Source organism: Macrosteles quadrilineatus, unplaced genomic scaffold (genome assembly GCF_028750875.1).
Source record: "Macrosteles quadrilineatus isolate MER2022 unplaced genomic scaffold, UCM_ALF_1.0 Scaffold_4__1_contigs__length_99947679, whole genome shotgun sequence".
Classification (NCBI taxonomy): Eukaryota; Metazoa; Arthropoda; class Insecta; order Hemiptera; family Cicadellidae; genus Macrosteles; species Macrosteles quadrilineatus.
Genome location: NW_026542597.1, coordinates 2,696,741 through 2,712,130, shown reverse-complemented (window position 1 = coordinate 2,712,130; position 15,390 = coordinate 2,696,741). Strand labels below are relative to the sequence as shown.

The 15,390-nt window shown below is 35.2% G+C and overlaps 1 protein-coding gene and 1 long non-coding RNA gene across 4 annotated transcripts in view; one reads left to right on the top strand and one right to left on the bottom strand.

The window, feature by feature from the left end:
* Positions 1-606: 606 nt before the first annotated feature.
* LOC128991440 (uncharacterized) lies at positions 607-14,240 on the top strand. The gene is made up of 3 exons (XR_008490648.1): positions 607-667; positions 12,304-12,377; positions 13,971-14,240. It is a non-coding gene; the product is annotated as an uncharacterized LOC128991440 (long non-coding RNA).
* The window catches only part of LOC128991439 (beta-1,4-glucuronyltransferase 1-like), a 169,666-nt gene continuing 157,556 nt past the window's right edge, over positions 3,281-15,390 (bottom strand). For 2 of the 3 annotated variants that reach the window (XM_054414310.1, XM_054414311.1), the window contains 7 exons: positions 13,997-14,148; positions 13,231-13,292; positions 12,298-12,501; positions 11,157-11,660; positions 10,330-10,572; positions 8,186-8,424; positions 3,281-7,238 (listed from right to left, as the gene is read on the bottom strand). In XM_054414310.1, coding sequence (XP_054270285.1) covers positions 8,227-8,424; positions 10,330-10,572; positions 11,157-11,660; positions 12,298-12,501; positions 13,231-13,292; positions 13,997-14,148 — 1,363 coding nt within the window. In that variant the 3' untranslated portion in view covers positions 3,281-7,238; positions 8,186-8,226. The remainder of the gene's footprint in view (positions 7,239-8,185; positions 8,425-10,329; positions 10,573-11,156; positions 11,661-12,297; positions 12,502-13,230; positions 13,293-13,996; positions 14,149-15,390) is intronic. The other variant, XM_054414312.1, reaches the window with a different exon arrangement.

The following is a 15,390-nucleotide window of genomic DNA, read 5'->3' as shown; positions in this document are numbered from 1 at the left end:
CATGCTTATTGCAGTTATACCCTTGCTTTGTGTTTGCAATGGGAGAGGAAATATGCAAAATAGCTTATTTCCTATATGGGAAATTCGCTAAAAATAATAGTGCTACACCCTGTTGGTAAAAATTATAACTATTTAACTTAATGCTATTGAAAAATTGAATTCCAGAAACCGACTTGTGTTGTTGAAACAGCTGACAAAATTCTCTAATTCCTTAAATATGAATAGGTACCTACAAAACATTAGAAACGCTAAAGCCACTGGTGCAAGAGCCCGAAAGGATTTTTGAGATAAGAAATATGTCCATGTGTTAATCGGGAATGTGAGCTATCATCATACGAATTTCAACCCAATCCGACCAGAGTAGTTAATGCAAACAAACAAACACACAAACTTTCACACTTATAACATTAGTATGAGCATAGATAAAATATACTACCCTTGTGTTGGTTAGTCTATGGTATGATATAGTATCACTAGAATCTGTCAGAGACCAGCTATAAGTTTCAATCATTCTTTTAGTACTTACCTTTCCATTGCTAGTAGTTTCATTACTTTTTTCTAAAACCAATCAGAAATCAGACTTTTTTATCATGTCCAGTCTGGTGTCCTGTATAACCTCACCTTACTTTATACTTAATACTATCTTATGAAATGGCGACCATACAAAGTAGGTATTTTAAATCAAGTCTGAATGGAGATGAGTGGCGCGATCTTGTAGTCTTGTTAGTGACTAAGGCCGACATTCCTTAGACACAGCTGTTATTAATAGCCCATACAGCTAATGGCAACTAAGGGACCTACAGTTTATAGTGGAATCCGAACCACATTTTTGCCTTGGTATATATGAATTACTTTATACTTTATATACTTAATACTTTAATTTGTCTAATTATCAGGATAGTACTGTGGATAGTCGTAGTACTCTCTCCTGCGGACGTTAATCCACACCAGGGAGTACCGCATCCACAGTGAATGCCTATAAACATCCACAATTCGTGACCTCCTAGTAGCTGGATTACAGGACGACGCCACACGTCCCAGTCATTGTAACCATTTCAACCATTCTATCACAAGAAAAAGTTTTAGTTGGATGGTTATTTCAAATCCACTGATCATTGTTTTTTAATGATACATCCCGGTTTTGTCTCCAAACGATTAGTTCCAAGGCTAGGTACAATATTTAATGTTAATTTAATTGAGCTCGGACAGAAGCATGCTATCTAAATTGATTTTAACTGACAATTTAAAAAATAGTGCCTTGAAACAATCTACAATCAAATAGCGTTTTTATTCAGTTTTTGTTATCTTACTAATATTATAAATGTGAAAGTTTGTGTGTTTGTTTGAAGTTCAATCACGCATAAACCACTTCACGGATTGGGCTGAAATTTGGCATGATGATAGCTTACATTCCCGATTAACATATAGGCATATTCTTATCTCAAAAATCCTTTCTGGCTCCGCCCCAGTGGCTCTGTAGTTCCCCATGTTAACCTTATGAGTATTCATATTTAAAGGGAACTAGTGTACCTGTTGCTCGAATTCGAGCAATTGCGAAGCATTACAGGCAACTCAAAGATTATGGAAATACTCACGATCTACACAACAGTTGGAAATAATCAAAATCTTTTGTAATCTTATCTTTTTTCAAAAAGATGATCTTGTTTTTTTAGTGTTTTCTACAAATTTCCCCCTCTCATATCCGCATTAGGTTGTCTATGATAACGATTATAAATGAAAAAAAAAACATTATTTCTATTTCTTCTACTTGGTTGTTTTCTATGACTTTTTCTATGTTTCAGTTGTTTGCAAATCGGTTATTTCAATGATTGCTCAATAAATGTAGAACAGTGTTGATTCAGTTTTATTTTTAGCCCAAATCAAACTGTGCAGGATTTCTCGCTCTTTTCCATTGTAATAATTACACCAACCCAAGTTTCGTCTACAGATGCAATATGCCAACACCACCTACGTACAATCTCCAAGAAGTGGTAAAAAAGGCAGAAACCAACCCATACAATAGATATAAGTTAACTCCAAAATAAATAATTTTAAGAGTTACTGTGATATCTTCCACTGATTTGGTAATAGAACATTATATTGCAAAACATGACACGATGCAGAAGAAAATCCATTTTAAACCCCATTGCAAATACTGTACTTCATTTTGACAAATTCAATAAATCACAATTCAAATTAACAGCTGTTTCGTTAAAAAGTAGTGTAGAATTATGCATATTGGTCGTAATGTAAACAAATCTGAAGAGACAACTTTAAAGGCTTCTGGGGCAGAGCCCTAAGGAAATTTACTTCGTTCCTTTTTGATGGCTCATCTACAGACCAAGAGCTTTCTTTAGAGACCCCTACCAAGTTTCTACGCCCAGCCGTTCTCTCAAATTAGCTGTGACAAAAACCCCGTTTTCCTCCATAAGAATAACATGGGATGGGAATTTAAGGGCCACTGGGGCAGAGCCCCAAGGGAATTCACCATGTTTCTCTTTTGATGGCTCATCTACAGACCAAGACCTTTCTTTAGACACCTCTACCGAGTTTCTAAGCCCAGCCGTTCTCTCAAATTAGCTGTCACAAAGAAAAACAGTTTCAAATTAATATATAGATTAAAGAATTTAGTCAGCTGTTTCAAATAAAAAAGTTGGTTCTATGATACAAAAGCATAAAAAGTTATAATATTTACCAACAGGGTGCAGCACTATAATTTTTTTTTGCATTTATGTAAACAGCTAATTTGAACTGAGCAGCATAAAAAAACTGTGATACTCAATGAGAACTGTCAAAATAGGATTGTTTACAGTTATGTTTATGTTTTTAATGTCACAAATAGTTTGTGATATTTTGCAAATTTTTAATAATTTATATTTTTTAATTTTTTAGGTGAAGTGGTAGAATATTATGGCTATGGTATATGTGTAATAACATAGTATACCGTTAATTTAATAAAGCAAATTTTATAAAACTGTGTCCTCCTCCATTGCAAACGCAAACCTTGAGTATAACTGCAATAAGCATTTAAAACTTATATGTCAACCCCGTACGAAGGACAGGTACTCTGCTAGTCATATTATATACTTACCTACGTTATCAGATTGATCAAGGAAAAATAGATTTTAACCAATTTGAAATTGGTCCTATAGAATTACACTATAGCCAATCCTTTCATTTCCGTGTAACATGTCTATAACCATTTAGGCGATGAAAAGAGCCTTGGGACACGTAGTTTGCTGCCCCACTGAATGAACAATAGGAAATAAGACTCAGACAATTGAAAAAGAAATTTGTATAATTTAAATAAAAGAGATATCACTCACATATACATATCATAAAGAAAGGTTCAGGGACTTAAGTCCTACTGTGGCACTTGGATCTCTTTGCTTAAAATTACAAAATTTACAATTTTACAAGATGATTAACAAAAACAATTGTTATAAGTACTTATAGTTTCAGTTAGCAGAGAAAGTTTAGGAAATGTTACAAAAAAATCCTAGCCAGTTTCTATTTCAAAGTTTTAATTATTTTCATTTACTATCTAGTTTGAAAATCTTACAAAAAAAACTCATACTTTTAATACTTTACTTTGAAATGGTGACCCTACGAAAGTAGGTATTTTAAGCCATGAATGGAGATGAATGTAGTGGCGCGATCTTGTTGTTAGTGACTAAGGTTGACATGTTCCTTAGACATAAAGCTTTGAATACGAATACGATTCAATGAGAACAATGAAATCTAGAGGAGTCAATAAGAAACAAATACAAAATCAATAAAAAAATACGAAGGTTAAGTCACACTATTTAAGAACAGAAAAAATTAGAAATAACATACATTTAAAATCATTTTATTTAGTTAATTGTTAATGGTATTTGATAGTTTGAATACATTTTGATATTAAATTGAGCTAGGAAATTCTGGAATAATCTTAAGAGCCAACAATAAAATGACACAGTTCTCACTTTTCTCTAATAATTAGAATATAAACAATTCACAACTCACAAGAAAATGTGTCTTTCAAGTTCATGAATACACGATAGATACAATCTGTAACAGAATGTATATTTAATTTAAGATGAATGCCAGGGATATAAAACTGTGTAGCTTTTCAAAATTTTGAATAAGTGGTGACTGGTAAACTTGTCTTGTTTCTTGGGAGAGTTGTTTAGGCGGTTTCATTTAAATAACTAAAGCACTACCTTGTGTCAGGTATTATCGGCTCTTGAAGTTTATTCCCATAGTTTTGTCTGCAAACTGAAACTATTCATCCCCCCCACCACCAGGCCTAGTCATACATTACAAGCACATTTCTCTGTTCAAACAAGATCAATCAATTTAGTGGCAAAGTTATATATCAAATTTTTAATTAACTTAAAACTATCATTGGGTTTTAGAAGCCAACTCAGTGCTCGATTTGTTGGGGAACGCAGCGTAACAGAGTTCCGGTTCAGTGGAGTCCGGTTCCGGTCTCTGTCGGAAATATTAAAATACTGGCAAAGATAGGTACAAATCACATTAAATGGGTTACAGTTCTGGCACCTCATTTTTTACAAATCGAGCGCTGAGCCAACTCATTAGTCAGTAGCCAATTGTATTTCTTACAATAGACTCCCCCAAATTTAAACTCCGTGAGAACAACACTAGTCCAGAGAGCAAGGTTTCCGGAGAACCACCGCGAACTAAAAAGGTGTGAACTATCACAAGTTACACGATCCTCCTATAATATATAACCCTGCATCTGGCAGCTACAAATCATAGCCAAGCATGTTTCTAGAAAACCTTTTTTCTCAACTCGTGTGCATCGCAGGTAAAATCTACACATACTTTTAGAAAGATATTTTCATGTCGAATTTTCAAAATCCCTTTAAAAATTAAAATAAGATAAAAAATAAGCACAACAAATTAATTTAAAATTTAAAAATAACATTAACCTGGGCCTTATGGGTTGCCATGCTAGTGACGAAATATAAACAGAAAATCAAAACAAATGGAAGAAATTCCAATCACATGTTTTATTTACAGCTTGGGGTGAAAATAGAGAAGTCTGTACGTTACATATTTTTGGTTGAGTTTTCGACCACTGGACGACCTCTAGTATGAATGAATGCATTATAAACTAAACATATTTGCAAAATTATTAAATAGTATTAGATGTATCTTAATCTTATGTTGCTATGGAAAAGATTTGGTTATGTTATGTGTGAATTTGTGAGTCATAAGTAGTTGCCAGTCAGAACTAAATGAATTCAAACATGAGGGAGTCTATTTTATGCTGAAAAGTAGCTTGAAAACTTTGGAAAGCCCATCCCAGATATTATAAATATAGTAAAATAGAAGGTAATAACAGAAATCACAAGTTAAACCTAACAAAAATGAGCATAACACATGAACAGTTTTAAAATACAAAAAGTTATATTGAACTAAATAAAACAAGCTTTATCACTTTTCATTGTCTTAACAAAATAGGCTTACCACTGTTAACACATTCTCGGACAGCTTACAATTGCAAAACAGTATTTACAAAATAGCTAACTTTACAACTGTAATGGACTCGTTTTGCACAATCTCAGTATACTTCAATTATTATATACATATCAAACCATAAAAATATCTGCAGGTATAAATATAAAAACAATTTACAAGATTATTTACAAATCTATAAAAAGCCTAACTTCACCATACTTAAATGCAGGATGGAAATTTTTACTAGAACCACTGATTACTTATCGACATAATTCTATAATAAATAACAGTTGTAAGCGAATATAAACTATAAATATAATACTTAGTTAAGATGTATTCTATTTGCAAAATATACAAAATGTTTCTTATTTCAAAGTTTTGTCTTGTGAAAAAAACTTGTTTTTTCCAAGCGTATTATAAGCTTCAAATTTTAACTTTTAAATCTGTGGATTGCTGCAAATAGAATGGTTTTCAAAGCACAAAAATGTACTACAAGTACGATAGTAAACCCTGATGCTAAAATACTAATCTAAAAATGACTATGTTATAGGATCAGTATACAGTAACAGAGAAACACAAATCTCACATCAGGACTAGCAGTAAGACAAATAAGGCACACATTTGATTGATAATTGATGTTCTACATGGACTTTTACAGTGCAACAAGCAGGCCTGTTGTTTTCAGGTTCCAATCCAAGTTCAGGAAATAAGAATTATTATTTTACAAATTTTGAGCAATATAAACTGACGTTAGTTTAATTTTGATTCAAACTCTTATGAGGGAAAACATTAATTTAAGAAATTTTTGTTGACTTTTTTGTAACTACTAAACATTTTAAGTGTTTTTGAAGACTATTTATTTCACTGTGTCAGTTTTGACATAATTAAAATTTGGCAAAAACCAATACAAAATATTAAAACACTAATTTTTCTTGACCACTACTATATTTAAAAACCTACGAAAAAACATAACTTGAAAGTAAGCAACACAAATCGGCCGAAAAACACAAAAGTGTGATAAAGATCCACCAACTATGAAATGTAGCTTATGTCTATAAAAATATATACTGGTTATAGATTTGTTTTTAAATAACATGTTAAACAATGAATCCCTTCACATATAATAGCATAATCCATTTATAGGTTGCTATAAAATTTAAATTTTACATTATAGTAAATCTTGGTTTTTAAATGAAAAATTTCACGAACTTAGATTGGCACACAGAAACTAATTGTGTCAGTAAAATGGATCGGAATATTTTGATTCTGAACACACATCATTTTCTTTACCTGTACTACATTTTCAAATAGACTTCCATATAAAAAACTCTACTGCAAAACTTTGCTGGTAAAAAGAATACTTTTTCTAACAATGGAACTCTAAGTAGGTTTTTTTTACATCATCAACCAACCACATTAAAAAACATCATCACAACTATTAAAATTAAAAGTGGTCTTTTATCACGTCATGGTCTGCAGCAAAGTAGCCTAAACATTGACAAGTTTTCCACCTAATAGTAATTTTGGTCTTTGACCAAACCAGATATGCTCAGTAAACAACCGTATCTTACGACTCCATCCACAACATTCACATCAGGCTATAGAGTATACTAAAATATAAATCACAAAAATGGCTTTAAGCTATTAAGACACTTTGTTTGTCCGCTCACAATGGTCCGATCCTGTATTTGTCCCACGGTGAGTTGGTGTCAGCTGGTGCGGGTAGCCAATCCTCGCACATGTAGCCGACCCCACACCCCTGTTCTCGTCATCTGAATAAAACACACACATAAATTTAATTCAATTCAATTTCTTTATTCATTAAAGAACAAAGTACATGAATAGTGTCATCCTCTTACATGTTTTTACATTACAATGTTCTTACATTCAATAGATACAAAGTTCTTAAAATCTAACATAAGTTTATACAAATTAAAAATTAACACTCCTTCTAAAATTTTAAAGTTCATCAAGGGAATACAATACCTTGTTGATGAGAAATGTTTTAAGACCCCTCTTAAATCCCACCATGCTTTTTGCCGATTTAATTTCATTTGGAATTTTTTTGTAAAATTTGGAGCCGGTATAACTTGGTTTTTTACTGTAAAGTTCTAATCTGCCGCGGTTTAAAGCAATGTTGGTTTTGTTTCTGGTATTGTAGTGGAGGTGTTCACCAGTTAACGCCAATTGAGAAAATCTGTCTGTACACATGTAGAGTTATGCAACGTGCAACAGTTTGTTTAGAAATTTCAGTATGGCATGCCTTGTGTTTCTAAACGTTTTTTAAATGCTGATCATTTCGTGTGGGATTTTATAGACTATCTTGAATTTGATGTTGGCTTTAATGTAGGATCATAAGTCCGGAAATGGCTAATTCTCTAATTAATTGCTTTCATACGTTAAGATTTCAAATGTTTTAGAATATTTTTCTTCTCTCTACTATCAATAAATAGTTTAATATATTTAATTGAATAAATGAATTAATTCAATTTTGCAAACCCTACTAAATAGATTTATGTTACACTGTGCCTTCCATAATGTGCCAAAACCACAGGCCTACTTGTACTGTTTGTGAAAAGGATTGAAATAAGTGTCAAAATCATTGATTAACAAATTTCAACAGTGTTTATAGAATCTCTAAAAAGAAGAGTTTAAAAATATCAAACTTACCATTAAAACACATATTATTCTGCTTACAAAAATAAGATGAAATTAATACCTGAACAGGAAATGCGGAAACATAGGAGAAAAATACGACTGTCAGACGGCGCAACCTTTTCTTACTCCAAATAGAACTCGAAGTTCGGGGAAGATGATTTTGCGGATGAGGGAGTTGGTCTTTCCTGCTAAAAGCGCTCTTGCAGGATCCTTCTTCAGTGTCTTGATCCCGGGTTTGTGTACGAGGAATGCATTGTCTAGGATTTGAAACTCATAGTCTAACACACATAAGACGTAGCCCTGAAACAGAGTGAAAAAGTCAGAAACGGCATAAAAATTGTCTGTAGTCTTTGACGTACAACATTATAACCATATTTTATAAATATAATTACGTTAATAAACATATATAAATTTGAGCACTATTTTATATTGTCAGTTTTTATCTTAACAAAAAAACTTTCTTTTCAAGTACCTTCAAAATAAGGTCATATTTTGACATTTGTTCCACCAACTGAAAACTGATGATTGCTTTGTTTCCCTCAAGTTTCATGGACTTTGTTATTTGAAATTGTCACACATAGTTTAGCTGATTCGTTATCGTGAATTGGTGGTTTTAGCTAGCGACCAGTTCCATCAGTCAGGAAGCTCAGGCATCCGCCCTTAAGGCGGGGACACACTTGTCATACACTCTTCCGATCCTACTACGATCCGATTTGCGGGATTCCAGAAGGATCGGTGCGGGATCGGAGGGGGTGAACACACATGTCATACACGATTCCAACCCATGCCCGATTTCCTCCACCGGTCAATCAACAGTTGCCAGTCTGATTTGTAAACTACGTGCGGAAGGTGGTAAACATGTTCAAAAACTTTGGACTACGGGATTCAGCCATGATGGTGGTTTGTCTAGATGAAGAGGAAGAAAGTCAGACATCTCTGAAGGGCAGTGGAAAACGAAGAATTTGGGTTCATTCTGTATGGAAAGAAAGTTATAGGTGGTTTACTTGAGTGCCATCTTATATATTAAGCACATTGGGTTTTCTCTCTTGAGTTCGATTGGCTCTTCTACCCGTCCGATTTTCATGATCGATGTCTCAAATTGAAGGTATGCACGCACAGATTTCACATCAAGCATCGGCATATATTTATCTTAAACCATTATTCTTAAATCTTAAGAATAAAGGTGATTTTTAAGAAACAACCCATCCTGCATCCGACAAACGAATAGACTGCAGTGTCGGTGCGTGATCGGAGCCAAAATCGGAGTAGGATCGGAGTATGACGTGACGCGTGTCGGAGAGGTGTAAACAACCGCGTTCAAAGTTAAGTACCATTCCCCTCTCCGACAGTCGTACCACAGTATGATCGGAGTCGGATCGGAAGGGTGTATGACAAGTGTGTCCCCGCCTTTAGTTTCGTATCAACTACGACGATTTTGATAAAAAGCTGGCTACAAATTTAACATGGGTATGGAATGTCTAGTTGTATTGATAGTCAAAGGTTTCGTCATGACTCATGAACCATATGAGTTCGGCCATTTTAAAACTGAATGCACCATTTTTGCAAAGAACATTAATTCCTTCATAAACTTCACACACTTGGCGATAAATGTCAATCGGTTTTAAGTTTGTTGGCAACAAAAACCGTATCACTGACCGCACCTCACTACTGGCGGCATTTTCAATCGCAATGCATATCTTAAATTAAAATTACAAACAAATGGGCAGCGCTAGGATGATCCCGTTGTCACGGCTGGATGCCGACTGAGTTGCCGAGTAGGCACGCACCAAAATGTATGAGATCGGTGCGCGCTTAGCGGATTCAGAATGAACGTTTCTTACTTTCTGAATAGCCCTCGTACAATGTTAATGGACACAGCCACACAGTTCAGTTGAGCCAGCAACATAGTGTTCTAATCTAAAATAAATTACTGATTTCTGTGTATACATACATTGACTTGTTCACCAAGCCAAACCAAAAAGAAATGTTCACTGTATAATACATAATATTTTAAGTCTAAATTATTAAAGAATCAAAAACTAAAGGAGAAAATTAATTCTCTACAAGTCGCTCATTCTACTACGATCTTTTATCTTTTTTGATAAAAGTTTGTTACGGTACATGAACTACAGCTAGGATGAGATCGTCAACGAGAGAACCAAATGGAGACAGTTATATGAAAGATGAGAATATTCCTGAACATACTTGAGTCATCTTGTCACTCTTGCCCTCCCAACTGAGCCTCTCGTCGTACAGTGGGTCTTGGTGAGTTCCGATGAAGATCGGCTCCCAATGTACAAAGTAGCCTGTCCGCTTCCCGATGTGGAAGACCCTGAGGCCGTCACTGGCAGGAGTGTTCATCCATTCCTTAGACTTGGGCACGTTATGGCACCCTGGGCAGACCTTCTTGTGAAATGGAATGGCCGATCCATTTTTCAACATGGAGACCTATATTGCAATTCATTTGAGTAAATGCTGTTTCTAAATTCATACGTAAATGGATGTACCATAGAGGACAAGATTGATTAAAAATAGCTATTAAATATCATTTTAAGTCTTTTTTACAGTTTCTGAGTGTGAAGATATATTATTTTGTAAGCTCTAAGTATACTAACGGTAAATATACTTTTCCCCATTCCAGTGTTTAAAGACTTGGGGTATTATAAGAACTTTAATTTCTTTGTCTACTAAGTTAAAACACTGTTCCAAAGTTCGACTTACACAGCAAATCTCTTCAAGGCCAACCTCTTACTGAAACAGCTGATCTCAGGCAGTAAAAAAGCTACATAAAGTGTCTCTTTTATCCCACAATCCACTTATCTTCCACACATTTTTTTTAAATACGCCCTAGTAGCGTCCCCATTTCATACAAATTATGTGAGTGATACATATCATAATATGTAAAAGTTTATTATAAAAAGTATCGGAAAGAGTACAATAACAGACACGAATGATGGAATAAACATATACATTACATTTACTTTTATAAGCTTGTGAGGCAGGCAACCTTCCACACAAACGTACAAACTCACCAAGTCACTTTTATTTACTGGAAGGCTCATGTTGGACTCCAATTCGAAGATGGAGAGTGGAAAGACTTTGGGTCGTTGCCGCAGCAGAGGGGGATCCTGCCTCCTGATCATCTCCAGGAAGTCCGGGATCACACCGGGACTAGGGTAGAGCTCGATGTCGCTCGGCAGGATATAGTGAGTAACCGCACTCTCACGTGCAATGTTCCTGCCCACGTTCACCGGGTATAAAAGTTTCTTTTGAGCTTTGTATATCGTATTGGCCGGAATCGCCGTCCAAGGCGGTGGCTTGGAGCAGTTAAAGTGTTCGCTAAATATTTTATCTAAGTGAGGAACTTGTTTGGGCACATGTTTGCTCGGGAAGTAAACATGGAAAGTTACGTATTCAGAGACTGGTGCCGACGTGCACTCGTGGAGGTAGCGGATGGTGTCCAGAGTAGGGGTGAGGTCTGTACCGGGGGCGTGCAGCGCCAGCGAGATCGGTCCTTGCCATCGCTCCAGCAGCGTCTGTCAAATAACAACACAGTTATACAGAGAACCAGCCAAATTCCATTCCACGTTTATCATCATTCAGCGCAGATTTTATGGTAGATAGATAGACATAGTCATACGGGTTGCGTCAACAACTGTCCTCACGACCCTCGTGAAGGCACATTTAAGTTATTTTAGCAACTTAATGTTTTTTATAGATTGGTATTTTGAATTAATAATATGAATTATGACTTTCGTATGGCAAAGGCCTATAGTAGTAAAGAGTTATAAAAAATTAAGTGTAGGAGCTATTCCTAGGCCCTCTTATTTTTTATTGATGTTATTGCTAGTTGCTAAAACTCTAATTTTATAGTAAATGACTCATGAGCGCTCCACTATGATGACAGTAAACATTAGAACTCTTTACTCCTATGGCTCAAGAATTCCAACATATTAATTAACTAATCTCTCACACACCAAGAATCCTGAAAAACTAATCTCATTTCTTCAGAAAAGGTTTAACATAATTTCGAAACATGCCCAAATGTAGTTTGACCAGATCAGCATTTAAAAAAGTTTTATCAAAGGTAAATTAGTTGTAATTCAATATATCTGATAGTTATTTAATAAATCTTTTGTATTACTTGCACTAAGATATGTTCTGTTGTCTCACCTCCAGGTTGTCTAGGAAGGTGAAGTCAGCGTGTGTGGTGTAGGTGATGCTCTCCCAGCAATGGAACTGTCGCGAGGCTGGTACGTAGTTGTACAAAACCCAGTAGTCCCCTCTCATCTCTGTACGAGGCTCCAGTGTACGGTCCACACAACCTATGATGTCTGCCAGCGACCGCTGAGACTCCATACCTTCTGTGCTGCTCACCTACACATTCACATAGTTCATACCGACTGAACGAAAACGTGGACTTAGTCAATTGCATCTGTCAGAATATGTCAGTATTTTAATCGCTAATCAGAATATGTCAACCGTTGTGGCCATATTATCATTTGTGGAGTAAACAATCTGTTAAATGTCTCTAGGTTTCACATAGATGAAGCAAATTATGTGTAGATGATTTGGACCCTGTTGTTAGCCTAGTGGCTAGTGTCTCAGACTTTGTTAAGATACACTTAAACAACCTATTAAGCACTACAACCTATTAACAAATTCACTAAATTTACTTCATCAACAGCTTTGGGTGGGAAAACTGTGATAAGCTTGGTTTGATTTATATATGTTTTTATTAACACGTTTCCTACTGACCGTCGACACTCCTCTGTAACTGAGGGATGAGTATAGTTGGTAGCTAATGTGTTAAGGTCTGTATGATGTAACCTGGCTCCTGACCCTTCATCTACTTGAAGACTAGCCAATGCTTCAAGGCCAGGCCAGTCCCCAAGTAGATGAAGGGTTAGGAGACTGGTTTTATCGTACAGACTATATGACTACTTGACATGACAACTTTATTGGTTGAAACTCTGATTACTAGATCAATATAATGATCCTATTACAACTACCAAGTTTTTTTTCTAATTCATATTGGAAAAAAAAAACAAACCACGGATATTTAGCGTACATTCGTAACATGACTGATATTAGTGAGCAGTTTACCTCTTTATGTTCTGTTGAGGTGGCTACAGTGGTGCTCTGACGTCCGGGAGGAGACGTAGTACCTGGCATCAAACATGACAATGTAGTTTTGTAAACAATTGTAGCAACTTCACCAACAACAATTAGGCTATTTGCGACTTTTCTGTTAAGATCTAAACTCAATTCTTGCTTCTTTGGGAACACTACAGCATAGGCCATTAATATTTTACAAGTATTTCTTGCTAGAACTATTTTGCAGAGTTTTCAAAAAAGGAATCTTCTAAACAATGCCCTTGTTAGTATCTAAAATGGAAATGTCGTGAGAAAGCGTCATTAATTAGCCAATGACGAATGGTGGTTGGGTCCAAAATCGATCATTCTAAATATTGTACTGACAACTTCTAAATTTGGTATAGAGGCACATAACCAGTAGTATAGGGTTGCACTTCTTTAACACATAAACAATTTATAAATTTCTGTTTTTTTCTTAAACTAGAAACCTTAAGCTGGATAGCTGAGTATTTTTAGCGTTTGCCTACTATTTAGAAGGATGCTGGTTCAATTCTGAACAACTCATAGCTTTTTATAATTCGGACTTTTGATCATTCATCTTTTTTTTATAAAGTGATCTAGAATAACCCGCTGAGTATGTAACAAAGCTATAACCTCATCCACTCAACGCATCCTTCACTAATCTTTTACTTTAACTGTGCTACCTGGAGTGTTATAGTCCCGATCTAATCTAATCTTATCTTTTGAAGGATAGCAATGAGCAGTTTGGACTCACCCTGTACTAGAGCAGCAGTATGGGTGTGTGGAGGGGAGCCGACGTCAGGGTTATCTGAGCCCGGAGGTCCAGAGTCCGGGACTACATCCAGGGACGCTAACTGTCGTCCGCCAGCCTGGAGCTCCTCCAGCATGTCCAGCCCTCCATTCCTGCTAACATTGCAACATAATGTATAATCCCAAAACAACGAGTGAGACGTAATGGCGATGGGCTGGAACTAACAACCATGGCTGCATTCACAAAAATTAACACATAAAAATGTTTGTATTAAAATATTTTTTTTATTTTAAGTTAACCTAAATCTATTAAAGACTCTTAAATGTACAATATTTGGTGCTGATACATTTGTTTTCTGTTTTACCCTGAAGTTTTGACATGGATATTATAAATTTTATACCTGGGGAACTCAAAACCTATCATTGGAATTTCCATGGCCTTCTGACCATCCTGTATGCCAACACAGTAATACCCATATCACACTGTTATCTGCTGTGGATTATGGGTAATCAGCCATAATCCATCAGGAATTATTCCCAATTTCCTGGTCCCATACAATTTACTATGTTTTCTTTGGAAATCAAAATTCTGGTACAATTCTTGGTTCACCCTATCCCTTGGTGGGCTGGACATCCTGTCTAAAAACTGAGTAGGCCCACCTGCTAAACCACCCCTAAACCTGCCACAATATTACAATACTGCTATGGAGTCAAACTGCTAAAACAGTATAAACAGTTGACTAATCAAACCTGCCCCAACACTGCAATACTGGGACTGTCATAGGTAAAAGATGATGAAAATTAATGTTCAGTTCATTGTGGAGAAGCCTATGACTTTAAAAACCAGTAATTCCGAAACTATTGCTGTTGCAGAAGTAAATCACTACTATTAATTGTAATTCTGTATGAATTATGTATTAAGTAAATAATTGGTAAAAACATTTAAGATGAAATAAATTTATCTCTAAAAACACCGCCAATACAAAATATTTTCAATTAAAAATAGTGATGTAACATTAGTTTATAAATACTCTGTAAGTGATGTTTATTTGTTTATCATACAGTTTTGATACATCACATTGATGCTCGATTTTGCTTTTGAACAAAATCCTACATCATTTATCAAGACTACCATTAGGTCGAGGAGTTGAAAAATGAGCTTCTTGTACAAGCAGAATCCAGCTAAAGTGATATTAGAATGCATACAAAGTATATTGATCCGTCATGTGAAGTTTACTACTTAGAAAAAATGTCCATTCTGCATAAAAAATCTTTGCATTTTGACAATTTAACATATATTTCTTGTTGTTAATAAAAACTATTGCATTAACTTTTAAAATAATTCCAAGAACTTCTTAAAGTCCATTTCCGTTGCCACTAAGATTTAATAATTCCTTT